Raw genomic sequence first — 27,153 nt, 5'->3', positions numbered from 1 at the left:
GCTGATGTTTGGATATATTTTGGTTTCAAAACAAACAAAAGCAGTTACGACTTCGTCAGGTCATGTGGTCTGTAAATTCTGCAACTACTCGACAATACTACAAATATATCCTTGTTACTACAGTATCACAATGTATCGTATCGCTGTCCCTTTATCATGATACGTATTGTAGCCCCAGATTCTTGCTAATATACACCCTAATGTAAAAAGTCATGTTCTCTCAACTGTTAATAAGAATAAAACTTTTATTGACACGGATTTGAAACAATGTGAAATCTTTAGCATTGATGATATTTAAATACATTTAAGCAATTTCAAATGTGTTTTAAAAATAAAGAAAAACTAAATAAATCTTGATTTTGTTTGTCACTCAGTGTGCGTTAAAATACGCTTTGAATGTCTTAAATGTAAGGATTGTGTGAATCATGAGTCTAGATGTGTTGACTGCAGGTACAGTCGCAGATGCAAGACCCTGCTGTCTTGAGGGAACATCTCTTTAGGGAACAAAGCTGTTGACTGTGTGGATCATCTGCAGAGCAGAGTCAGTCTGTGCTGCAGAGGATGGAGGGAACACGTTTGTCAGAAGAGGCCAGCAAAGGTCGGAACCTGCAGGACCTCCTGAGTGGAGTGAGGGTTCAGACCAGCAGGACCAGGTCAAACATGATCCGAGTTTTCATCAGCTCCACGTTCACAGGTCAGAATACTTGTTGATCATTTTGAAGACTTTCACTTCGATGATATATCATGAATTACAAATAATTCATCAAGAATTACTTCTGCTTCCTTACAATGAAATAATCTGTAGTGTGTTTTTTAAACTTGCAAAAGTGATGATTGTCTTATATTAATGTTTATCTGTTGTTGTTTTTATAATCACAATATGATAAATACTGTACTTCATTTATTATGTTGTTTATTTAACTTTTATTTAATTATCATTTATGCTTTTAATTACTTTATTTGTTAATTGTTTTCGTTATTTGATTTGATGTGAACTAGCTTTGGAACTATATTCCTCTCCCCCTGTGTTTGATGGATCTACTGACTCCTTTAAGAAGCAACTCAAGAACTATTTATTTGTGCAGGTGTTTTCTTAATTTTGGGTGTTGCTGTGTTTGTCTCTATGTTGTCTTGACCTTTTAAAGTATGTATTTAAAATCAAACATTAGAAAGGATTCAATAAAAAAAAACATTTAGGCTCACATGGAACCACTTTGACTCGTGCTGTTGAAGATTAAAGAAATTCATATTTTTAGTCACACATTCATTCATGCATTTATCCATATTGGTTGAAGATGGTTTTTGCAGTTGGATATAACGAGAAAGGGGACCCAACATTTGTAAATAAGTTCTTTTGTGTATTTTTTCACATTGCAGTTACATAAGTATTACAGTGGAGGGCGCTAAAAACATCTTCCGTCGCGCTACTTTGACCTGCATATCAGTTAAATGTCACCAGACATTGGTGATTGTGTTTTCAGACATGAGCAGTGAGAGGAAGGTGTTGTTGGAGAGAGCGTACCCACAAGTGCTGGCCTTCTGTCGCTCTCTGGGGTTGATGCTTGAGGTCAGTCAATCACACAACAAACTTGGATTCGATAACACAATTGTTCAAACTACTGTTTTATATGAAGTGACTTCAAGAACACTTTAACACTATAACAAGAATCATGCAAAAAAGATAATAAAAGTAAAAAAGTGGAATTGTTTGAATCTTAAAACAGGTAAACTTAAACATATGGTTGACTTAAAACTAATCTTTAATCCTTAAGTGCCTTATATTAACTAACTAATAACTATTTTGTTCCATTATTACTAATGTGGCTGACGGTTAAAATATTGAGTTGAACACAAAATCAACTTGGTTAGTGTTACAATATTTAAAGCTCTTTGAACTAGTACTGGATTCTAATTTTTATGTACTCAAAGTGTGGGTAAAGTGATTTTGTTTAACCCACTTTCGGATCATTTATTTTTTTGTAAATTACTTTTGTTTATTACTTTTGTGTGTTTCTTATGGAAATATATGTCAGAATTCATTTCTGGTGAATTTAAAGAGGGTTTTTTTTCAGCCACCACCTCTGTTTGGTTTCTGGTCTGTTAATAGTATAAACGGTTTATTAGGCATTTTGCGAAAAAAAAAAAAATTTTCTCCAGAATAATGTACAGAACGACCCACAGTTGTGGGTAATGTATGCGCTGACATAATTTCTGGAAACTGTCTCATTCAACATTAGCTGGAGAGGCGGAGGTTTGTAAAAAAGCCAAAGTCAGGGTTTTATTTATAATTAATATAGAAGAGAATTAAATGTAAACATGTATACCATCAGTGGAATTATTTCCAAATAGTATTTTGATTCAAAGATTATTTTAACACTACTCATGCACATTAAAACTCCTGTGGGCGATAGTTACTTCGAATTTGGCGTGTGGCCTAGAGTTTGACATGTTTACTAAACATCCCGCAAACATTGCTCAACACAGACGCCATCTGCTGTTTCTCAGGTGGTGGATCTGTGTTGGGGTCTCAGGTGCGTCACATATGGGGACCATGAGGCCTGCGAGGTCTTCATGCAGGAAATCCAGAACTGCAGGAGGATCTCTGCTGGACCTTCTTTTGTTGTGAGTATCAGGTGTTAGCATGTTTGAAATCCTTCAATGTCACGTAGATAATAAGCTTCTTTAACCTCCTGATGATCTTCTCCCATGACTCCAACAGGCACTGCTGGGGAACAGGTATGGACACCGGGCTCTTCCTCGCGTGATCCCAGAGAAGGAGTTTGAGGTCCTCTTGTCCAAACTCTCAAAAAACCCTGATGGGGTCAAACTGCTTCATCGGTGGTTCCGGAAGGACGAGAACGCTGTTCCGCCCGTTTTTGTTCTGTTGCCGATCTCGGCTCTTTTCAGCCACTACAGCGACCTCCGACCTGAGAGTGCGACGCTCCGTGACCAGGATGTTACATCATGGCGTCAGACCGAGACTCAGCTGCTGGGGCTTCTACGGTCAGCGGCATCGGACGCAGAAGCTGCAGGTGACATCACAGCTGAGCAGAGACAAGCTTTCTTCACGTCAGGTGAGCGTTGAGTTGCAGACGATACAAACTTATGGAGTCATTTAACAGGTGGCCATCTTGTTCTTTGCTCCACAGTCTTGGAGCGTCAGCTCGATCTGGGTTTATCGAAAAATGACGGCAAACCTCCCGCTCTTTTATTCATCAGAGAGATCCCGAAGCAGAAAGTCAGAGAAGGCCCGAAACGTCTGTCCAAGTTCATGGACATGACTCTTGATGGACTGTTGGATGTGGAGGCTCAGGGTCTTCTCAATAAGCTCAAGTCGCGCCTCTACATCTCCTCCAAAACCATTCTCAATCTGCATTGCGTGGAGCTTAACAAAGGCAGCATTGACCCGAAACGCAAGGAAAATGTCCAGTACCTTGAGAGCATATGTGAGGACTTCGTGTCTCAGATGAAGTCCAGGATTGAAGCAGCTCTTGACCCTGCAGTGGGACCAAGTTGGGGAAAACATGAGGAGAATGGAGAATCTTTTGTGGACCGGTTGGTGGAGGAGGTGGGATGGCACGTTTCTTTGAGCACAGAGTTATGCAAAAGTCTTCACGGGAGAGAAGGTCTTCTTGGGAAGCTCTGTCTGGCCATGTGGGAGTCAACCAACAGTCGCCACAGTCCACTCGTGGTCCACGGATCCGCTGGGATGGGCAAGAGTGCGCTGCTTTGTAAGCTAGCTCAGGAAATGCAAACAGTCCTGGAGGGCAAGGCCATCGTGGTAATCAGGCTCCTGTCTATTTGTTACCCTCAAAGACCAGATGTGGATGTGGTCCTACGCAGTGTCTGCTCTCAGGTCTGTCTTGCCTGTGGTTTGGCGCCTCCTTCCTCTGTCACACTAAACTCCCATATGGAGCTGGTTAGTTACTTTCACAAAGCTCTGGAGCAAGTCTCTCTGCACGGAAACACCGCGCTCATCGTCCTCGACTCCATCGACTTGCTGTCCGAGAACCATCATGGACACAAACTGCACTGGATGCCCACTAGCGTCCCCCCTAACGTCCACCTGGTGGTTTCCTTGGACACCAACAGCGAGGTGTTTGTGAACGCGCGGCTGAAGTTAAAGAAGTTGGACAGCTTTTTCGAAGTGGAGCGTCTGTGTCGGGACGAAGGGAAGCCGATTATGGACGCGTACTTAAAAGCACGTTACCGAACTTTGACCTCGGAGCAAAGTGACGCCGTCCTTCAGAGCTTCAACTCCACAGGCAGCCCCCTCCACCTGATGCTCATGCTCTTTGTTGCCAAGAGCTGGGCATCAACTACCCCGGTCAAAGACCTTCAACTTGGAGCCAACACTCAGGAAATGGTTTCGCAGTTCTTCGTGATGTTGGAGGAGAGACATGGACGAGAGCTTGTGGGCGGAGCCTTGGGCTACATCGCACTGTCAAGGTACAGCCATGACTTGTTGCTTTATATCATTTTAGGACAGGGTTCCAAGCCATTCAAACCCCTAAACATAATCCTTATGAGTCCACGTTGTCCCAAAGCCTATAATCATCCAATTTCAAACCATGCTTAAAAATTTAGTAAAAATTACAAACACTACAATGTCGAATGGACTATTTTGTTGGTGTTTCTTCCTCCATTCTGCTCAGAGAAGGTCTGCTGGAGGCAGAGCTTCGAGACATCCTGTCGCTGGACAATGACGTCCTCAGTGAGGTGTACAAGTTCTACCTCCCTCCCACACCGTCGCTCATCAGATTCCCGCCTCTGATCTGGGCACGCTTGCGAAAGGACCTGGACGACCTCTTGGAGGAGCGATGGAGGCGCGGCGTGGTCACCCTCATCCTAAAGAACCGGTACTTGCCTTTTTTTTTTGTGTTGCGTCAAGTTGAAAGTGTTGAACCTGGACGTGTGTCACAGACGTGTGTCTGAGGCGGTGAGTGCCAGGTACCTGACCACTGAGAGGAGGGGGAGGAGCCTCGGGACCCTGGCGGAATATTTCCAGGGTCGATGGTCTGGAAAACTGAAGCCGGTGTCTCTACCTGGACTCTCCCTACTCCTTTCAGACAGAAAGGTTGGGCTAATCAAAGCAATTTTCATCTTTTCCCTCTGGTTCTTTTTTTTCTCCTTTTCATTAAGGGGCAACTAATATGAAAACCCAACTCTCCTGACTTACTCACAAGTCCCTCATCCAGATGATGCTCCATTTTAAAGTTATAACTTTATAAGGTTCTCCCCCGTCTGAAGTCTCGCAGAAGGAGAAGTTACGAGAACGGAGCTCATTATTATGTAATTATTATGTAATAATGAGCTTCACTCCTCCTGCAGAAGCGAAGATTGCCTGCTTCTGTGTGTAGACACGTCTTTTGGAGGCGGAGACTTCCTGGTTTGATGATGCTGCACTGACAAACCTCGAAGTTTGACCAATCACAGAAGAGTGGGCGTGGTCATGGGAAACGAGACGAAGCCAGGTCTCAAATCGCTTACTAAAACTTTTATTAAAAATTGTAAGTATTTTTAGTTCATAAATACGTCTCAATTCTTAGTATGCGAAACGTAGTGAGCCATGCACACTAAACTGTCGTACTAAAACGCCCACAAAACTGAGTAAGGATCGATGGACACTTTCTACCCTTAAACGGCCGCCATCTTAGTGACGCTTATGTTGTAAAAGGAAGTCACGTCATATATATTTGCCTATATTAAACAGGTGCATTTTCAGCCAGCAGTAGGAGGATGACACGTCTTTGACGTAAATATCTCACAAATATTTCGTTTCTCGTGTTTCTTGATGCAAACTCGCAAAACATGCTGCAAGCAGGTGTCGGCAATAGTGTTCCTACAGCTTTTTGCAAGCATCGTTAAATAATAGTAGAAGAAGAAAATGGTGCGTCATTTCCGGTTAGTGAGTAGCGGCAGTGTTTGATTTGAGACATACCATCTGTAGAGAATTTGCAGACTAGTTAGTATGTACACTATCCTGATGCATACTAACTTAAGCACATTTTCTAATGTAAATATTTCAATGAAAAGAGAGTTTTGTACAAACAGACACATACTGATGATACAATACTGTAGAGTCTAACATCTATTTAAGAAGCACTTAAATCAACACATTAGTTGCCCTTTAAGTTTCAAAAAATTAACCAGGGATCAATTATATGAATTTCAAACTCCCATATCCAATGACTTGACATACTAGATGTGATCCCTGGGTCTTGAGATCGAACCATGAGGCCTAACAGGGCACTAGTTGCTAATCCAGTCAGTTCTACTGCATTAGGTCCCTCCTCAGCCTCTGTGGTTTGCTCCTGGCCTGGCCAACCTCAGGAAGCTCCGTGGGCTCCCATATCATCTGCTGCATGCTGGCCTGTGGGAGGAGCTCCGACAAGAAGTCATCAGTACGTTTCAAAAGCTTGTCACGTCCACTCCTGGTCCACTAACATCGGAACCAATGTCTTCCCAGGCAGCGCTGAGTGGCTCTACTGCAAGAGTCGACTGTGCGGAGTGGCCAGTGTGATCCACGACCTGGACCAGAGCTCCCGCTTCATGGACTGTGGCGAGACCGGGCTGATCCGAGATGCCCTGTTGCTGATCAAACCGAGTGTGGACTACCTGGACGGTCACATGGGTTTGTGGTAAAATGAGCGCTTGTCACGTGTAGGTAGGTGCTGACTGTCACTGTTACCCTTAGACATGGCCCATTTCTACTCGGAGTTGCTGGCCAGACTGTCCTCCCTGGCTACGTCCTTCCCCTCTATGATTGGCCGGCTATGCACTCAATGTGAGGAGTGGCTGCTTACGTGCTCGGAACCAGTCTTCATCCCTAAGTGCAGTTTCCTTCAGGCACCAGGAGGGGCGCTGCAGCATACATTGAATGGCCCTCATGCTGGTAAATATTTTTATTCAAATAAGTCATAGATTTACATTATATTTATATTATATACATTCAGCTCTTTATTGATATGTGTAAATTATATCTAAACCAGGGGTCTCAAACTTGCAACCTCTGATATTCTCCTGCCCCTAATTTATTTTGTAAGTTTTTAAGAGTGCTGGCAGAGCAAGGGACTCCATTTTTTTTACCCTTCACATAAGATTGCAGATGTCCCTGAATTATCGTGAGGATTCCAGAATGTAATTAAACTTACACGACCTACTGCAACCCTGTATCCACAAGAATACCGGGCATGAAGTAGTCAAAAAGGTTTACATTAGGGTCATTTGAAAAATCCAACTTAAACAGTTGTTGTCGTAGGTGTTCTGTGTCTGGATCTCAGCGTGGAAGCCCAACTTCTAGTCATCGGGTCGGAAGACGGAGTCGTGGCAGTCTGGAGTCTCACAGACAAGTTTCTGATCCTGACCCTGCAAGAGCACTCAGGTTGGCAAGAAGAACATACGAGATTAAACAACGCATGAGAAGCATTGACCGGGGGTTGTCATTGTAGCCGCCGTTCTCCGTGTGAGGTTCACCGACGGCTGCCATCACTGCCTCTCACTCTCTGCTGATGGCTGTCTGAGGAGGTGGAGTGTTTGTGACGGTCAGATGCTGCTCTGCATTCAGGAGGTGGTATCCATCGAGACCATCACTGCAGCAGCTGTTCACCTCCACCTGTCTGACCAGCTGCTGTGTGTCTACACCAAGACAGAGGTAACACATCTGGACAACTCACTGCAGAGCTTATCTGTAACTATGTCTGAAGTCCAGTGATTGTGTACAATGAGCCCATCACGAAACCTTTTGAGCCATGGTACTGAGGAGCAGGGGCTGTGTGTGTGGGTACATGTCCTAGGTTCCTCTAACCAGGCCCCCTAGTCCTAGATGGGGGGTCAAGAACCATTTTGAGAGTGTCCCCCTGCTTAGCACGCCAAATACCAGGAACCCTTAAAATGAGTGAATTGTAGTCATTGCGGCATGTTTGCTCTTCCAGGTGAAAGTCTTGAGGCTGGACAGTGGCGACGTCATTAGCAGCAGTCGCCCGGAAATCTCGGAGGTCCTCGGAGTGTTGGACAACTCCGTGTTCTTTCTGTCTGACTGTGGTCGTGTCAGAATTTCCAACCTGGTAAACGAGACTCAGAGTTTAGAGATGAAGCTAGAGAGCCGTCACAAAGGGCTGACACTTGCCATGAGTGTGAGCTTACCAAAACGAGGGAAGGTGTTTGTGGTTTTCAAGGAAGAGGTTTTGTACCAGGTCAGTTTGTGTCCACATATGTCCACTCACGTCGCATGTTTTTATGGATTCATATGTCAAAGTTTGTTCTCATAAATACAGCAACTCAGAATTGCAAAAACATGAACAAATAACATTTTAAAAACTTGATACACATTTTTAATTTCTGACACACGTTTTCTGTTCTTGGTATGCTCTGGAACACCATGAGGGATTAAGTGAAAGAAAAAGTACAGATCGACTTTTGCAATTTGTTGACCACATTTACAATTTGTCGACCACATTTGCAAAAACAAGGAGACATGGACATTTTTACTATACCAGATGCGTAAATCCAACAACATGAACCGAATACATTTTGCGAGAGAGTTATAATTATTGATGCTGGTTTGCTTCCTCAAAAAATGTTTCCTCTTGTTATCGGTTAATGTTATCTACGTTCTTCAGATCTCCAGCAGGGGGCTTCACACCTCTTCTAAGTTTCCTCTGGTTCCTACTTTTCTCTCAGTGAGCGTGGAGGAAAAGATCCTGATGGCAGGTGCGATTCCAATCAGTAAGTGGAACAATAATGTTTTATTAAGTCACTGTGTTGTCTGCAGGCAGCAGTCGAACCCTCAGCCTCTTTAACATCAACGGTGACTCGGTGAACAAATTTCTGGACCTGCACCACGACCATATTGTACAGTCGGCTTGTGTGTCTGCGGACTGCAGACTGCTCGTGTCAGGAGCTGCTGACCAACTTATACGGGTATGTCAAATGTGTCATGTCTGTATATTTGGTCATTTCGGGGTGAAAGACCCTGAAATGAAGCACCACAATCTTAGAATTGTTGCCTCACAGATCTGGTCAGTGACCACTGGCGCTCTGCTGGACACCCTTTGTGGCTCCAACGCACCCGTCACCAGTCTGATTATATACAACGGCTTCATTCTCTCCGCATCTTCTGCGGACTGCTGCGTCCACCTGTGGAGCCTGAGGTACGACCCCCTCCACAGACCTGCCACACACATCCCTACCTGCGCCACATTCGTTGCCGTCACCAGAGATGCCGACCAAGTCTTCTACATCCAAGATGCAAGTCAGAAGGAAGTGGCGAGCTGGGACAACAGACTTGGTCAGTGACTCTTTTGAGTTTAAAGTCCATTTGGGCACAATTTAGCATCATACCTCATCTATGGCAGGATCTGTGGTGGAACAGCTGGCTCTGTCGGCAGAGGTCTGCTGCATGGAGCTGGCTCAGCACAAGCGCCTGCTGATTTGTGGCCTGACCACTGGAACCGTGCTCATCTACCCGTTGGATCTTCCACAAGAGACTCTGTGCATCCCCCCGCCGGAGAATTTCTCCAGGGTTCTCTGCCTAGCTGTAAGCCTGCATGAGAAGTACCTTGCCGTGGCCCATGAGGACTGTGTATGCCTGTTTGAGATGACCACCCGAGACGATTTCCCTACTGTGGACGGCCCCATTGACCAGTTCTCTCTGCCCCTTCTGCTGAGCCCTTTGTCCTCCATGGCTCTGCTCAACAACCGCCGACTGCTGTACGGAACACATGGTGGGGAGGTGATGGTGTACGACTTCAGCTGTCGAATCAGCTCCACTCTCGACCCTCACAGCAAAAGGGTCACCTGTGTGACTGCAAGTAACTGGGGAACTCACGCTCTGGTGGGGTCAGAGGATGCCGTCCAGAGGCTGTGGGCCCTGAACCCCCTGGTGCTTGACCACACCATGGAGTATAAGGTGAGGGATTGTCCCAACTTTAGAGGCATTTTCACTTTCTTTTTCTTCTTTCTTTCCAAATCTATTCACACCTCTCTTCATCCCTTCATTGGTTGTACTACTCTTCTTTTTCACCAACATTCTTGGTTTGACTGTGTCTGAACCTCTCATAAGTCTAGATGTCATGTACGCCCCTAGGGTTACTTCTTCGAGGGTGTTCTCTGCGCAGCCTTCTCTGAGAGTGATCAGTACATCTTCACCGGGTCTGAAGACAGGACTGTGAAGGTCTGGTCCACCTCCACAGGTAATTTATGAAACTCTCGGTGGTAAAAAAGAAAGAATTAAAACAATTCAAGTCTTGTTGTCAGGAAACCTGCTGCTGGTCCAGTACATCTACTCCCCGGTGGTTCGGATGGTTACCCACAGAAATGGATTCGTGGCATTAACTCAACATGGCTCCATCATAAAGGAAGTGTTTCGCTGTCCAGACCAGCTCAGTCCTGACCACAACCCTCTCAAGAATATCAAAGCCCAGTACCGGGTAACCTCCCGACAGAAGAGCCCAGACGAGTTGAAGTCCTTCACATCAGATCTGCAGGAGTACAACCCAGCCCAGTTTGATCTTAACGTCATCAGCACGCTGAAAGCCAAACCGTCCTCCACCTGTGTCCTCCTGTGACCAACCAACACTCTCAGGACTATGTTTGGATTAAATTGATGATCCAGAAGAACCTGATTAAACTATTATCACAGTAACTCGGAGTAATGTTTTTGAACGAACAACAACTTTGACTTGAGTCCGACATTTCTCTGAGATGTTGTTTTGGACTTTCTACCTAATTTTTCGGAATATAAGGTTCACAGGATTATTAGGCACAAATGACTATCTTAAACTACAGAGCTTTACAGAGTAATACTACGCAGCCTTTATGAGAAAAACTACTGAGCCTCACAATATATTTATTTGCGGCCATGTGGAGTAATACTACAGAGCCTCACGGAGTAATACTACAGAGCCTCACGGGGTAATACAACAGAGCCTCACAGAGTAATACTACCGAGCCTGCCTAAGTAATACAACAGAGTAAAACGATTAAAACTAGTCCGTTTCTGTCGCTCCAACACGACGTCACGTCCGGGTCTTAATACTTTGCTTTATGGAGAGAAAAGGTCAAAATGCAGAGTGTACGGGTCGTTTATTCGCCGCTTCAAGTCAAACAAAGATACAACTTTACGATCGAAAGGACTCGATCTTTGCCGGCAGCTCTACAGGTCAATAGCTCCGGGAAAGACGGTCTCGGGTTATGGGGCTTCTTTCTATTTAAGGGAAAGTTTCCTGTCCAGGGGGTCGCCTATTCCGGGGCAGTGGTTCTTTTATGTTAGCTCCTGTCTCGGGTCACCTGGAGAGTAACTTCCTTCCTTGCCTGTTGTGTGGGCAAGTTGCTTTGTCTTCCAGCCCCCCTTTTTTGGGTGTGTTCCGTTTTGCCCTTTTGTTTCACGCCCACAGGTGTGAACTGAGCAGACAGACAGATGCTTCATTAAGTCGCTGATTAATCTCTAGTCTGTTTTCAAGCTAGCCTTGAGACAGTGCATATCAGTATGAAGTGAAATGTTGATTGTGAATGTGTATTCAAACGTTTAAGCTCTTAGATGAGGCTAGTAATTTCTACTCTATTTTTTAATTATCTTTTTAGCATTAATTTAACTTATGGCGTATACGTATAGTGTATAATAATTTCCAATCTAACAAGAGCCTTGCAGGGTCATAATACAAAGGCTCACGGAGTAATACAACAGAGCCTCGTGGAGTAATACAACAGAGCCTCGCTAAGAAATACTACCGAGCCCTGCTGAGTAATACTACAGAGGCTTGCAGGGTAATACTACAGAGCCTCACGAAGTAATACAACAGAGCTTCGTGGAGTAATACTATCGATCCTGGCGGAGTATTCCTACAGAGCCGTGTGGAGTAATACTATGGCGTTGTGTGGAGTAATACCACGGAACCTCGTAAAGTAATCCTACGTGTTCTTGTGGAGTAATCCTACGGTGCATTGCCGGGCAGCTTGTAGCTTACCAAAGTCACACTAAAACATTATTACATATTTCTAAACTTTTTAAGCTGCGTACAACATAATAAACTAAATGATTTTTGTATTACCATTATCATAGTCTGAAACACAAGTTGTATATATATATACGTATATATATATACAGTATATATATATTGTTTACGTCGGTGGGAGCAAGATGGAGTGGTAAAAAGTGCTACTCTGTTGAAGGCTCTTGGACCTGCTCAGAGCCACATGGAAGGTCTGAGAGATCTTCAACAGAAACTTTTCTCCTGCTAGAAAAAACAAACTGGAAAACATAACTTAACACAACTGACCTTTCTGGCTTAAACTTCAACCCTCAACTTGTGCTCGTCAGTCATGTGACACTTGAGCCTTCACAGTCTCTCCGGATGATTCAACGCTTGTTTTGACGCAAAGTGAATTATTAACACCTGGAACGTCGCTGCAGACTCAGACTCCTCACTGAGACCATGAGGCTCCTTCATGTGTCCTGCATGCTGTTGCTGCTGCTGGAGGCCTCTGTGGACGCCCAGCCGGGTGAGTATCATGTTGTGTGTTAGTTGTATATACTTTGTGTATTTATTTTTTGTGTTTGTATATGTTAATGTAGGTTGTTAGCATTACATCCTCTTTATTGTGAAATAAATCAGTGTGTGTATTGTTTGTGTATGTTATCTATGCGTACCTTTTATATGCTATATTTGTGTCTTGAATTTGTGTTTTATATGTTTGAGTCTGTATTGGTGACTTTAGGTGTGTGTATATGTTGTGTTAATCTGCATCAGTGACTTTGGGCATGTGTGTATGTTGTGTTAATCTGTATCAGTGACTTTGGGGCGTGTGTGTATGTTGTGTTAATTTGCATCAGTGATTTTGGGAGTGTGTATATGTTGTGTTAAACTCTATCGGTGACTTTAGGTGTGTGTATATGTTGTGTTAATATGTATCAGTGACTTTAGGTGTGTGTGTATATGTTGTGTTAATATGTATCAGTGACTTTGGGCGTGTGTGTATGTTGTGTTAATCTGCATCAGTGACTTTAGGTGTGTGTATGTGTTGTGTTAATCTGCATTAGTGACTTTGGGCATGTGTGTATGTTGTGTTAATCTATATCAGTGACTTTGGGCATGTGTGTATGTTGTGTTAATCTATATCAGTGACTTTAGGTGTGTGTGTATATGTTGTGTTAATCTGCATCAGTGACTTTAGGTGAGTGTATGTGTTGTGTTAATCTGCATCAGTGATTTTGGGAGTGTGTATATGTTGTGTTAAACTCTATCGGTGACTTTAGGTGTGTGTATATGTTGTGTTAATATGTATCAGTGACTTTGGGCATGTGTGTATGTTGTGTTAATCTATATCAGTGACTTTAGGTGTGTGTATATGTTGTGTTAATCTGCATCAGTGACTTTAGGTGTGTGTATATGTTGTGTTAATCTGCATCAGTGACTTTAGGTGTGTGTATATGTTGTGTTAATCTGCATCAGTGACTTTGGGCATGTGTGTATGTTGTGTTAATCTGCATCAGTGACTTTAGGTGTGTGTATATGTTGTGTTAATCTGCATCAGTGACTTTAGGTGTGTGTATATGTTGTGTTAATCTGCATCAGTGACTTTGGGCATGTGTGTATGTTGTGTTAATCTATATCAGTGACTTTAGGTGTGTGTATATGTTGTGTTAATCTGAATCAGTGATTTTAGGTGTGTGTATATGTTGTGTTAATCTATATCAGTGACTTTAGGTGTGTGTATATGTTGTGTTAATCTGAATCAGTGACTTTGGGCATGTGTGTATGTTGTGTTAATCTGCATCAGTGACTTTGGGCATGGACTTCTTACTTTCAGAGCTATTCATGGTCAGGCTCCTCCTTACATCACTGATCTGATCCAGCCTTACACCCCAGCTCGGTCTCTGAGGTCTGTGGATCAGAATCTACTTATGGTTCCACGCACACGGCTCAGGACCAGAGGAGAGAAATCTTTTCAGGCTGTTGCTCCTAAGCTTTGGAACCATCTTCCTCTCTCTTTGCGCTTGATGGAGTCTACTGACTCCTTTAAGAAACATCTTAAGACGTTTCTATTTGTTCAGGCTTTTCCTTGAATTTCTCGAACTCCTGTGTTGTTCTCAGTATTATCTTGATCTTTGAAGTATGTACTGTTTTGAGTATTGTTTTGATTGTTAAAGCGCTTTGTGACCCTGGTCTCGAAAAGCGCTATATAAATATATATTACTTACTTACTTACATGTGTGTATGTTGTGTTAATCTATATCAGTGACTTTAGGTGTGTGTATATGTTGTGTTAATCTGCATCAGTGACTTTAGGTGTGTGTATATGTTGTGTTAAACTGTATCAGTGACTTTGAGCATGTGTGCATGTTGTGTTAATCTGCATCAGTGACTTTAGGTGTGTGTATATGTTGTGTTAATCTGCATCAGTGACTTTTAATGGTGCGTCGTGTAGAAAGTATGTGCATGTGTGTCTTAGTGTTAGTTGTCGTGCATGTGTACATTAAGCGTGTTTGTATATACGTTTTTTGTTTGTTGTATGTGAGTGCATAGTATTTGTGCTTTTGTGTATTGTTATCATCATCTCTGTCTGTCTGTCTGTCTGTTTCTGTGTGTGTGTGTTGTATATGTACTATTGTGCACATCAATATTTAATGTGTGTAAGTGAGTCTGTGTGGTCTATACATATGTTGTGTATGTAACCATGTGTGTAACTTGGCTTGTCTATGTGTGTGTGTGCATGACTTGTATAACAGAGTGAGTCCATCACTGACTGGACAGCTTCTCGTCTCCAGGTCCGTCCGAGGTCAGCAGTCGTCCTCTTCCTCGGTGGCTGACTGGCATCATCGCCGTCTCCGTCTTCCTCTTCCTCTTCTTCGTGGCGTTCCTGGTGAAGAAGGCCTGGTTTTCCGACCGCAGCAGTGTGTCCGAGTGTCGCAGGGGCTCGGGCGTGTTCAGGTACATGTCAGGTTCATCAACACGGTTCATCGCAGACGTGAGCAGCTCAATGAGTAATGAAGTAAATATTCTAAAATAAATATATCATAGACAATGAAGACCATCTGCAAATAAACGCACAAAAGAACCACTTGAGTCACAGGATGAGTGATCTCAGTCCAAAATATCACCTACTGACAAAAACCAGGAAATATACCTGACCATTGTTCACATATTTTGGTATTTGAGGCCATTATTAGTTTATATTTTGATGTTTTATTATTTAATAAACATTGATCATGTAGAAGGAACATGTAATCTATTGAGTCGATGTACGTCAATAAATTATTTGGATGTTAAACCTGCTAATTGTCCACTAATGATGTGATGCAAGACATCTACGTGCACACAACAAAATATTGATGAATTCCAGGATCCAGTAAATTTCCCGCTGTCAAGATCTCACACAACAGTGTTCTGCTCTCGCTTCATGACGTCTGACGTCTGTTTCCTTCAGATCCAAACACCAGGTGCTGGAAGCTTCTGAGGACAAGGTGACGGCCATGTGACCCACAGAGCTCGTCTCCAAACTTCTGATCTTACAAAGCTTCTCTCACTCCCGGCCTCCACCCTTCCTGTACTTTCTTCTTCACCTCCAGATGATTTACCACAAAACTATATCATCTTCAGCAAACATTAGTCCAGAGGCTCCTCCCTCACCTGGAGCCAGGAACTCCACCAGAGACTCTTATTCCTCTGAGATGTTGTTTTGGACTTTGGACCGTGTACATGCTGAACGTTGTGATCTGATATTGTACTAATGAATGATATTTTTCAACAAACTGCAGCCTCAGCTTTCTTTCCACAACACCGAACAACCAGGTTAGTGATTATTGAGGTGATGAAGACGACAAAGATGTTTACAACGCAGGATCTCTGGACGGCCATAGAGAAGAGTGGATTGGTCCACTCAATCGGCCAATCAGAACACGTGCTAGCTAGTTGGCACAAGCTTAATACACTTGAGACAAACTTTTATTTTCACGTACAGGCAACAATTGTGCACAAATTAATGGGAAAAAGACCCGACTGATGAAAAATAATGAATAGACACTCGGTTAAGGAAAGACGAGAGTAGAAAACAATATTTGACAGTGATGAACGAGAACACGTCTCAGAAGTGGAAGTCGCTATTAGCATGGTAGTGATTTAAAACAGGTCGACACTTGTGGAAACTCTTGATCAATTATGATAAAACTAATGCAAATGACAACATATATCATAACTAGCTGCTAGTTGAGCGAGTGTTGCTAGCAAGGAGCTAGCTGTCTTTGTTACAAACATATTCTTCACAATCATTACTTGCACATTATCTAGACGATATGAAAATGTTAGCGTAGCATACAACGGCAGAAAATTCATCCACAAGTCAACGGCACAGTAAGATGTATAACTAGCATTAGCCTAGCTTAGCATCAAACGTAAAGGAACTTTGGTCACGATGTTAGCTTAGCTCAACAGCAGGACATGCTAGTGGTTAAAAAAAAAAGTTGCTTAAAGGGTTGGTGTCGAACAAAAGCTTTTAAAATAATTCTAACAACAAGTTTCGAATTAAGAAATAGTACTGACAGTCCGAGCTGAAGCGGTCGAGCTGATTCAACAAGAGGATCCATCTTAAGCGTGTCGACCTGCTTTACGTCCCTTTCTAAAATCCCAAGATCACGATCATGTGGAAGACGGCGTGTCTGTTGCCGGGGGCGACACTCTTCAAGCCCACCGAGACCTGAGACGTTCGGAATCAGGTCCAAACTCTGCTGAAGGAACTTTCGCTCACAGAAAACAAAATGGCACTTTGCGTGAAGTGAAGTGAAGCTAAAATTAACTCATTTAAACTTTAACGTGTGTTGAGTATGTCCACAAATACAAATCATAACAACGTTCATACGCACTTGAGCGCGAGACAAACTACGTCTTTAGGACATGATGAACATGTTTGACAAGTTTCAGGCCCGGCATTGTGGTGCAATTTGTGCTAGCGGTTAGCGGCTAACCACTCATGCTAAGCTACCTGCGAAGAGTTCGGAAACGACGGCAGAGTTTCTCCACTTTTCCTGATGGCAGCACAACAGCTAGTGGCAGATCGTTGTAGACTCGCCTCCTCACTCAGTCTTGATCTCGGATGGTGCCCCCTTGTGTCGAGTCCTGCTGACGTCATAGTAGAAGATGGTAGCCCTTGTACAACAGAATGAGTCGTCAGCTGAATAGCTGCACTTATGCTAGCAGTTAGCAAGATGGGTGGTTGGACGGAGCCCCCTGGTGGATGAGGGGTGAACTGTGGAAATGAGGTAGACCAAGTGAGAGGAGATCTAATGAGGGACCTTCAGGTGGAAAAACTCTGCTCCAGTCTTCACGTGGTTTGGCCGACTGCCTGCTTGAGTCGGGGTGGATGTCCGTCTGCATGAGGACGTGCTGGGCGGCGGGTCAGAACCAGGTCCGGGCTAAAGGGTTCATTAGGAAAGGACCTCCAGCGTGACCCTTCCCTTCTGCTTCTTCAAGACGGCGACCGCCTGCTCGTGCGTGGCTCCCTGAAGACTCTCCCCGTTCACCGTCAGCACCTGGTCGCCCCTCTTCAGACGCCCGTCCACGGCCGCCGCGCCCTGAAAACACCCATGATGCACCAGTGAGTGAGAGGAAAGGGGGGGCCATGGTGGCACATGTGACTCTGACCTTGCTGAAGACCGTCTTCACGTAGATGGGCAAGTCTCCGTGTGGACTCCCGAAACCCCCCACGATGCTGAAGCCAAGACCCTCAACTCCTTTCTCCAGACTGATGCTGCGAGGACGAGGACCCCTGAAACACAAACCACTGTGTGTATTTCTAATGTTGCATATACATGTGTGTGTGTGTTTGTGTGTGTGTGTGTATTCACTCTGGCTCAGTGGTGTGTGTGTCCATGTTGGCAGGAAGACTTGTGCTGCACGACAAACTCTCCACTTGACTAGTGATAGCACCGATGTTGGTGTCTGCGACCACCTACACACACACAGGGGTAAGAACACAAAAACACACTTGTGTCTACATGGTAGTGTGTGTTACCTGCAGGTTGATGTCTCCGTAGCTGTGCTTCAGCAGGTCGACGACGTCACTGTGAGACAAACTATCAACTGACTGAGCGTTGATGCTGATGATCCTGTCGCCCACCTGCACAACACACACAAGCACGAGTGAGGAAACACACACAAACAAACAAGCACGAGTGAGGAAACACACAAACAAACACACACACACACACAAACAAACTCTCACTCGCAAATATACACAATCAATAGCACAAAGAAACGATAACATGCACAAAGAAATACACACAAACAAACCCACTTATAAATTGTACAAACAAACACACACAATCACACTCATGTACAAACACACTCAGACAGACACACATAAAAACAAACATACATACACAGAGAAACACAAAGAAACAATAACACACACAAAACAAAAATAAACATTAACACGCACAGTGAAAGATAAACGCATAAACAAACAAACACAGACAGAGAAACACAAACAATAACGCACACAGAAAACAAAATGAAATAAAAATAAACACACACACCGAAACACAAACAACACACAGGAACACTAATAATAAGACAGAAAAACCAACAAACAAATTAAAAAATAGAAAGACAGACACACAGAAACAAACACTCGAACAATAACACACACACAGAAAAAAACCAATAACAGAAACACAAACAAACACAGACAAAAAAACACAAACAATAAATAATGCTAGAACCCAAACTAAAGAAACAGACAACAAACAAACACATAGAAAAACAAAGACACACACAGAAACCCTGTGGTACCTTCAGGCTGCGAGTCTTGGCGGCGACACCGTTGGCCTGGATCATGGCGATGAAGACAGGGATGTCACCCAGAGGACTTCCCTTCCCGCCCGCTATACTCACGCCCAGGGAGTCATCGGGGCCCTGAGGACAGAGGTGGGGGTGAGCTTGTGTTCAGACCTGTAGGTCTGTGGTTAAAGTTTACCCTCATGATGTGCACCGAGCGCACGTTGCTCTCTGAAACACAGACGCGTTGTGAGTCGAGAATATTTGGAAGCTCAGACTTGATCACCTGTGATGCTGTCTGAGCAGGAAGTGATGTCACTGCAGGACTTCAGCTGGTTGTTGTTGTTGGGGGTCGTGCTGGACTTGAGTGGGTCGGTGGGGGGAGGTACGGGCGTAACCCCTGAGCTGCTCCTGCTAATCTGACTCATCTGGAAGAGGAACCTCACGTCAGCAACATCATCCTCTTCATCGTCACCTGCGCTCAGAACTGCTGCTCACCTGACTCCTCTGAGATTCTTGTCTGGACGAGATCCAGGAGGCAGCCTTCAGGCGACCCAGCTCCAGCTGCACCGCACCCCGAGCACACTGCACACACACGAGCCACACTGTCACTGCACACACACACACACACACAAGCCACGCTTTTACTGTACACACAAGCCACACTGTCACTGCACACACACGAGCCACACTGTCACTGCACACACACACACACACACAAGCCACGCTTTTACTGCACACACAAGCCACACTGTCACTGCACACACACACAAGCCACGCTTTTACTGCACGCACACACACACACACACGCGCACACGCACACGCACACACACACACACACACACACACACACACACACACACACGCCACGCCACGCCACGCCACGCCACGCCACGCCACGCCACGCTTTTACTGCACACACAAGCCACACTGTCACTGCACACGCGCCACACTTTCTTTTGTGTGAAGCCATCAGTGTGTTTTTGTGTTGTTTTGTGTGCAGCCTTCAGTGTGTTTTTGTGTTGTTTTGTGTGCAGCCATCAGTGTGTTTTTGTGTTGTTTTGTGTGCAGCCATCAGTGTGTTTTTGTGTTGTTTTGTGTGCAGCCTTCAGTGTGTTTTTGTGTTGTTTTGTGTGCAGCCATCAGTGTGTTTTTGTGTTGTTTTGTGTGCAGCCATCAGTGTGTTTTTGTGTTGTTTTGTGTGCAACCATCAGTGTGTTTTTGTGTTGTTTTGTGTGCAGCCACACTGCATGTATTTGTGTGTCCGACCTTCAGCACAGCAGCAACGGTCTCTTGAGTGGAGTTCCTCGTGTCTTCAGCATTGACCGACAGTATCTGGTCTCCCTGCATCAGTCGACCGTCCACCTCTGCGGCGCCCCCTCTGACCACCTCTGAGATGAACACGCCGCTGCCGCTCCTGACACACACACACAGAACACTTGTATCGCTGTGATGATGAAGCCGGGAGAATCTAACCTCTTTCCCACGATGCTGAGTCCCAGTCCTCTCCCGCTCTTCTTCTGCAGGTCCACCTTGAAGACGTCCAGGTTCTCCTCGTCCCGGTACTGGGCCTCGTCCCTCAGGACTGTCAGTCGGACTTTGGCCGGCGTCTGGCGGAGAGCGGCGATGGCCTGCTCGTGCGAGGCTCCACGCAGGTCCACCCCGTTCACCTGCACACACGTCCAGACATGAAGTCCAGGTTTACAGGGACACCAGTGTCAGAAGACCCACCTCCAGGATCTGGTCTCCAGCCCACAGGCGGCCGTCTCTGGCTGCAGCTCCTTCCTCGTACACCTCGTGGATCACGATGGCGTCCTGAGGGACGACATGTCAGGTCACAACACTGAACACTTCATCTGTGGACACCAGATGTTTCACCAGTTGTGTGTCCGTCCCTCCCACCACGCTGAGTCCCAGACCAGACCGGCCTTTGCAGATCTCCAGCAGCGTCTCCTGACCTGGTACCACCGCGCAGCAGGACGGATCTGAAGAGAGCGTTCATGTGTCAGAACTCAGGTTTGGTCCCGTGACATTCGGAGTCTCACCTCTGTTGGCGGCCGGCAGGTCTGGACTGATGAGAGGAGCCGGAGGAGGAGGGGAGGCGGTGGAGGGTCTGCTGCTGACGGGCCTGCAGGACTGGACACACAATCACAGTCACATGGAGTCGCCTCAGGATCCGACAACGAAGACGACGCACCTGCTGCTCCAGAGAGAGTGAGAGAGGCTGCAGCTCCTTCACTGGAGAGTCTGCTGTTCTTCCCTGATGAGACACATTATTTCATTATCATTAAGTTAGAAGAAAACGTGTTTCTATCTGCTATTTCAATGATTTAAGTAAGTAACTAAGTAAACCTTCTTTGTAAAGCGCCTTTCTAGACCAGGGTCACAAAGCGCCATAAAGTGTCTTTTGTCAAGATTAATCTTTTTTTTTCTCTTCATTTTTGCTTTCTCATCATTTTGGTTTGAAAAAAACAACAACTTTTCATCTTTTTATCGTCAGAACGTGTGTGAGAAAGAGCAAGTAAATATTGGCATGCGTTTTACAAATATGTCACGCAAATGTGTTTCTGTTTTTAACAATATATTAATCTTAAAAATAAATGTTGATCTAATTGGTTGAATCGGCGTATATTTTTCCAATACAGAATCCCAGTGACCCCTGTATGACCTCCGTGTGAACCCAGTATGACCTCTACTGACACGTTTTTTATTTAAGGTCCAAACGCAAACAAACAATTAATTTATGATACTTTCTTTACCACAAAGTTTTCGTTTTTTTGTACCTTTTTGCACGTGTCGTGAACTCTCGGTCTCTTGTGGGCGCTTTTGTTGCTGCTGCTGCTTCTGCTGTTCTGCTCCGGCTCACTGTTGGACTCGTCCTGTCAACAGAACTCCAGTTAACTGGACCTCAAGGCAAGAAGAAGTTGAAGCAACTGACCGGCGTGTCCGAGGACTGGAGGAGCGGCAGGTTGTCTGGAGGGCGGGGCCAGTCTGTGGGGGCGGGGTCAGGCTGAGGAACAAACGGCGTCATCAGACTTGTTTGATTGTTCATCTTGAGATTAGGATGTTTTTGTTTTCGCCACAATACGAGAGTTGTGTGTGTGTGTGTGTGTGTGTGTGTGTGTGTGTGTGTGTGTGTGTGTGTGTGTGTGTGTGTGTGTGTGTGTGTGTGTGTGTGTGTGTGTGTGTGTGTACCTCAGGACTAGCAGGAGAGAGTGTGGGAGCAGCTGGACTGGGAAAAGGAGCAACAGCCATCTGGTTTATGGCGTCTTCATTCCTGCAGATGATGAAAAACAAAACATCAAGGCGAGGAGACGAAGAATCTTCATCATCATCATCATCATCATCGTTTGCATCCTGAGGTAGACCCGCAGCAGCGCTGCACTGCAGACACACAACTGCTGCAGCAACACAAACATTATGAAATGAAACTGATTGGATGCGACAACTATATGAAGAATTTCCTGCAGCCTTTGAACACATCATGCCGGGTTTCCAATAGTTCTGATTGACAGCTCCAGATAATACCCAAAGAGCACTGAGCTACTTAAACTTTCAGCCAATCATGCGAAGTACAGATGGTCATGTGAGGATGTAGAAGGGCGGATTCCAATTAAATAATTTTGTCTGGTTGCACTATTATAACAACATAATAATATTTAATGTAAACAGCTACGGATTACAAAATATTGAATTTAGAACATGTATTTTTGAATTACTGAACAAGAATATCAAACTATGTGTAAAAAAAACGATTCAATTTTGTTAATACATTTTTTTACATTCATTATTAAATTATTTGTATTCATAAAAACTAAAATTCAACCTTTCAATACAGAAATTATGGATTTTATTGATTAAAAAAAGCCGAAAACATTTCAATAAAAAGTTTGTTTCAACAGTTGAAAAGTTAAATTCAACCATTTAATAATCTTTTGACTCTGAATCTTGGCTCGTGTCTCTCACAGACATGTCTTAGTTCTTGTCTTAGTTTTTTAGTGGCATTTTTCTGATTATCTATACATGTATTTTATGCAATTTACTATTGAGATACATTTTTAACCATTTTACCATGCCACATATTTAATCCCACATATTTGTGTTAGAAACACAAGTAAGAGAGTCGGAAACTATAAAACCAGAAACCGGCGTCCGTCGCTGCGAACTAACGACTCATCATAAGAGCGACATTGTTTCTCGAGCCACTAAAGTTGGGGTTCATCAGGCGTGTACTATTACGACCACGCTCTGGACCGGGATGGTCGTTTCCATGGCGACCCACTGGAAATGGCTGCCTCATTGTTCATTGCAGCGGCGACCTTTCTGTGGAGATAAATCATTCAGAGGCGACCTGTGGACAAGGTCTTAATGAGATTTTGTCACTTGGCTGAACAGCGAGCGCGGCGGCGTCCTTCTGCCCCGACACGCCGGCCAGATTGGATCGCAGCGGCGGAAAAGAAGGGACCCGGTCGTAATGGGGCGAGATTGGCTGCTGAACCTGAGGTGAGATCCAATAAGAGGTGGAACACAATTCTGGGGAGCAGAGCCACCTGAACCCCTCACCGGGTCGAGTGAAGGTATAAATGATGATGTTGAGGTGACTCTACTGTACAAACATCCTTCGTATCAAACAAGCATGTCAAGCCCAGGGGCCTCCAGTAGATATAATGTGGCTTCCACTGACTTATTCAGCCAAAGATTTTGAAATACGCATTTTTAAACTGTGAAAAGTTTTTTCACAAAGTTGTTGCTAATTCCTTAATACTCCTTAAAAAATATAGTTTCCCATCCGTACAGGTTAGTTTTTGTGCTTAACTGGATAAAGATGAAATAAAGATAGAATCAACTTCACTTGTTCGGATACCAAAGTGTCATGAAGCCACTTTTGTTCAATCCAACCTCAAGATATGATCGTGGACATGAATAAGGATTTAATACAAAAGTTCCTTATTTTGGGTAAAGTTATTTGTCATAACAACTTCCTTATCATCGTTGTCTCTGTATAATTATAACAGTGATGATCTCTGATCCGTGATCACCCCAAACTCTATTATTGAAGCTACTTAAAGACTTTTACTTTATGTTTATTCCCTTTTGAACATGTGTCATGTGTTAAGCACTTCGTCCAATCGTGGCCACTTCCCTGTTTGCCTGTAAAACAATAATATTTTGGAATTCTAGATGACCATCAGATCACATGTGGTGTGTTCAGGTACAATCAAAAACTTGAGCTTCTAAAGATCAAGGCAGTTTGTGTGTTGTATGGTCACGGCAAATTGTTAAAAAATATAGTTTATATCACATTTTATTCAAATCCTAATATCCCCCCTCACCTTGAAAACCACTGAGCTAACAGAGAATGCATGAGTTCTGTGTCCTGGGTGCTGATTGGCTAATGGAGCGCCACATGTCACCAGGTCAGACATGCCCTTGTGTTCGCTTGTTAAAGTTTCTCAGAAGAAGATACACCACCTGACGCAGCATCTCAGAAAACAGCGCTGTCACGATTCCCTGATGTAAACATTATCGTCGTCATCATTACTGCACATCAAATTCATCAAGTTTAATCGCAGTAAGTAAGTAGTCTGCACAAATAAAAATGTCCTAAGATGTTTCTTGAAGGAGTCAGTATATCCAAACACAGAGGGAGAGAAAGATCTTTCTAAAGCTTAGGAGCAACAGTCTGGAAGGATTTCTCTCCTCTGGTCCTGAACCATGTGCGTGGAACCATCAGTAGATTCTGATCCACAGACCTCAGAGCCCGAGCTGGGGTGTAAGGCTGGATCAGATCAGTGATGTAAGGAGGAGTCTGACCATGAATAGATCTGAAAGTAAGAACCAGAATTTTTAAATTGATCCTGAAAGCAAAGGGAAGCCAGTGAAGAGTTTTAAGGATCGGAGAAATGTGAGTTCTTCTACTAGAGCAGGTCAGAATTCTCGCTGCAGAGTTTTGTATTAACTGCAGGCGAGACAGAACCTTCTTATTTGGACAGGAAAAGGTCTCAATTAAACGCAGTCTTCAATGGTAAGTACAAGACTCAAGACGAGTTATTGTACTCATACACAGTTGGAAAATTTCATAAATTAAAAGTATAGTGCCACTACTTCACAGATTTTCACTTATATCCAGTTGTCCTGGAATGTAGCTCCACTGAGAGCTTGGAGAAGTCTTCGTCGAGACTAATGTGGCGTCTTCACTGCACGAGGTGCTCCGGGGAACATGTACTGCAGACTCTGGCATTAGTTTAAATTTCATCTTCAATCTTGCTTCGTCGCTCTGAGGTCATAATCAACCGGCTGATGAGCTGCTCGTCTCTCCGTCTCTATCAGGCGTCAGCGGGAGGCCGGCGGCTCAGCAGCCCGTGTCATGATTCGCTCGGAGTGATTTATGACGGCCGCTCACTCCCGGCAGCACTCGCTCACTCACGACTGATGCGCTCGTCGGTCTCGGCTCGTTGACCCGACCATGTCAGCCATCGAATATTCAGTCGCTGTGAAGGTAAAATCAACACGTGGCTGATGCGAGTCCTCAAAGCTTCTCCATGAACCCTCGTGTCAGTATTAGCTCATGTCCTACTACCTGCACATCGACTCAAAGATCCGTTTGAATGACCCGGTTCTTTTCTTGACTCCACTTCTACAAGCAATGAGGAAATACTTAATTTTTCTTTATTCCTTTTTAACAGTAAGTGAACCCAATGCATGGGGGTGAATCAGGTCCACCAAGAAATGTTCCATGGACCATGGAAAGTTTAAATAACGATAGCTGGTTTGAATCATTATTTAAACCTCACAAAGTACTTGATATTGTGGCGTAGTGGTGTATAGAAGTATATCAGTGCCATAAGAATATTGAATGGTCGGATTTAAAACGTTTTTTTTTTTTGTAAAGCATTAAGCATTGATTACATTTTTTTTTTTTATCATTTTCATGTTGAAAGCTTGAATTGTTTTCTATAAAAGAAAAGTAATTAAATGTTTTGTGTCTTCCACCAGATGGCGCTGTGGAGCACTATGCAAGCTTAAAATTATTATGAATAGAATTGTTCTTCTTCATAGAGAAATAATCTATAAATCATATTTTATTAATAATAATACATTTTAAATAAAGACAAATTATGTAATTTACAGACGGATATCCACAACTTTGCATCACGCAGCCTTTATATTCAAGGTACGAACAATTGTAGTGTAGTGTAGTGTAGTTATATTCAATAAAAATGTAAAGTGCCCCATATTATTTAAAGTAACTGTAACACTGTAAAGTTTGAAAAATAAAATTTTTACTGAAGGACAATTTTTTTTTTGGCTGCGTACATCTCTGTACTTTTCTATACTAATAATACTTATTTACAGTCAGAACTCTGCAGCGAGAATTCTGACCGGCTCTGGTAGAAGAACTCACATTTCTCAGATCGTTAAATTTCTCGACTGGCAGCCAGTTTACTTACATTAAATATGAAATAGACACAAAAGAGTCCTCTATCCAATATTATAAAAGAAACGTTTTTGTAGACGTTTGTGTTAGTGTAAAAAAAATAGATAAAAATTATTAACGGAAAATAAAATTAACGTTTTTAAAATAGAAATGATTGGATTAATGAAATGCAGAAAAAAAACATTTAAATAAAAAAATAAAAAAAATGTGATGGCACTACTCCCATACGTGTGCCTGCATTCTCCCTTAATACTTGGGTGATGAAATCAGGTCGGAGATGGTTAGAAATGTCAGTATTGTTGTTGGTTTGTGTCTAGTCCTGAGAGGTGAACACACTTCTGATTACTTGTTGTACCACTCAGCAGGAGTGTGGGAAGATTGCTTTCTTCAAATGCATCAAAAATAACAACTTATTTTCAGCCCGACTTTGTTTTTCTCTCCTCCATCTCCCTGGATCTGCCACTGACTCCTTCTTCTCCAGCGTTTAGATTTCCTCAGGGAGCGATGGCGCATGTTAAAAGTCTGTGTTTGAGAATCCACTGAAGATGCACCGCATTAATCAAGTTCACCTTCCGGAGTGGCGTCATCTGATCCCAGCACATGTGGCCTACATACGAGCCTCCCGTCGATCTTTGCCTTCAGACAGGTGAGTGTCTTCGCCAGCGTCTCGGAGTTTGGTCCCTCATTAAGTCACGAACGAACCTCCCTGACTGAGCTTTAAATATTTATGTCGGGTTCTTTTACAGACGCATCCATCACCCTGACAGCAGCTGGCAGCGTGGAGCTCTCATGAGGCTCCTCCAGTATTAAACTGCTGCATCAACATGTCAATCAGAACTCAGATTTGGGCCCTTTACTGAGTCGGTTAATAAGAAACTATAGATTGATTTATTGGGGTGTCACTCATCCACTTTTGTTTTGCAATGTTCCCTGGGAATTAAGCGT

At 43.8% G+C, this 27,153-nt stretch overlaps 2 protein-coding genes across 4 annotated transcripts in view; one reads left to right on the top strand and one right to left on the bottom strand.

The window, feature by feature from the left end:
* Positions 1–425: 425 nt before the first annotated feature.
* Positions 426–10,568, top strand: nwd1 (NACHT and WD repeat domain containing 1). The gene is made up of 20 exons (XM_087782997.1): positions 426–450; positions 536–694; positions 1,482–1,567; positions 2,506–2,622; positions 2,720–3,074; positions 3,150–4,449; positions 4,656–4,859; positions 4,924–5,077; positions 6,287–6,404; positions 6,470–6,634; positions 6,698–6,895; positions 7,262–7,384; positions 7,452–7,654; positions 7,935–8,195; positions 8,622–8,712; positions 8,774–8,922; positions 9,016–9,289; positions 9,357–9,910; positions 10,088–10,193; positions 10,258–10,568. The coding sequence occupies exons 1-20, from the start codon at positions 426–428 to the stop codon at positions 10,566–10,568; spliced, it is 4,953 nt and encodes a 1,650-aa protein (XP_087639123.1).
* A 5,343-nt stretch (positions 10,569–15,911) lies between these two features.
* The window catches only part of patj (PATJ crumbs cell polarity complex component), an 80,197-nt gene continuing 68,955 nt past the window's right edge, over positions 15,912–27,153 (bottom strand). For 2 of the 3 annotated variants that reach the window (XM_087784668.1, XM_087784670.1), the window contains exons 32-48: positions 21,966–22,047; positions 21,709–21,780; positions 21,554–21,649; positions 20,968–21,030; positions 20,816–20,906; positions 20,649–20,755; positions 20,502–20,585; positions 20,247–20,440; positions 20,040–20,187; positions 19,269–19,355; positions 19,057–19,198; positions 18,970–19,001; positions 18,786–18,908; positions 18,007–18,111; positions 17,840–17,943; positions 17,637–17,760; positions 15,912–17,566 (exon numbers count right to left, since the gene is read on the bottom strand). In XM_087784668.1, the coding sequence (XP_087640794.1) occupies positions 17,420–17,566; positions 17,637–17,760; positions 17,840–17,943; positions 18,007–18,111; positions 18,786–18,908; positions 18,970–19,001; positions 19,057–19,198; positions 19,269–19,355; positions 20,040–20,187; positions 20,247–20,440; positions 20,502–20,585; positions 20,649–20,755; positions 20,816–20,906; positions 20,968–21,030; positions 21,554–21,649; positions 21,709–21,780; positions 21,966–22,047 (1,801 nt within the window). In that variant the 3' untranslated portion in view covers positions 15,912–17,419. The remainder of the gene's footprint in view (positions 17,567–17,636; positions 17,761–17,839; positions 17,944–18,006; positions 18,112–18,785; positions 18,909–18,969; positions 19,002–19,056; positions 19,199–19,268; positions 19,356–20,039; positions 20,188–20,246; positions 20,441–20,501; positions 20,586–20,648; positions 20,756–20,815; positions 20,907–20,967; positions 21,031–21,553; positions 21,650–21,708; positions 21,781–21,965; positions 22,048–27,153) is intronic. The other variant, XM_087784671.1, reaches the window with a different exon arrangement.

The sequence above is a fragment of the Callionymus lyra genome, chromosome 2, assembly GCF_982586985.1.
Source record: "Callionymus lyra chromosome 2, fCalLyr1.hap1.1, whole genome shotgun sequence".
Taxonomy (NCBI): Eukaryota; Metazoa; Chordata; class Actinopteri; order Syngnathiformes; family Callionymidae; genus Callionymus; species Callionymus lyra.
This window is presented reverse-complemented; position numbering and strand designations above follow the sequence as displayed.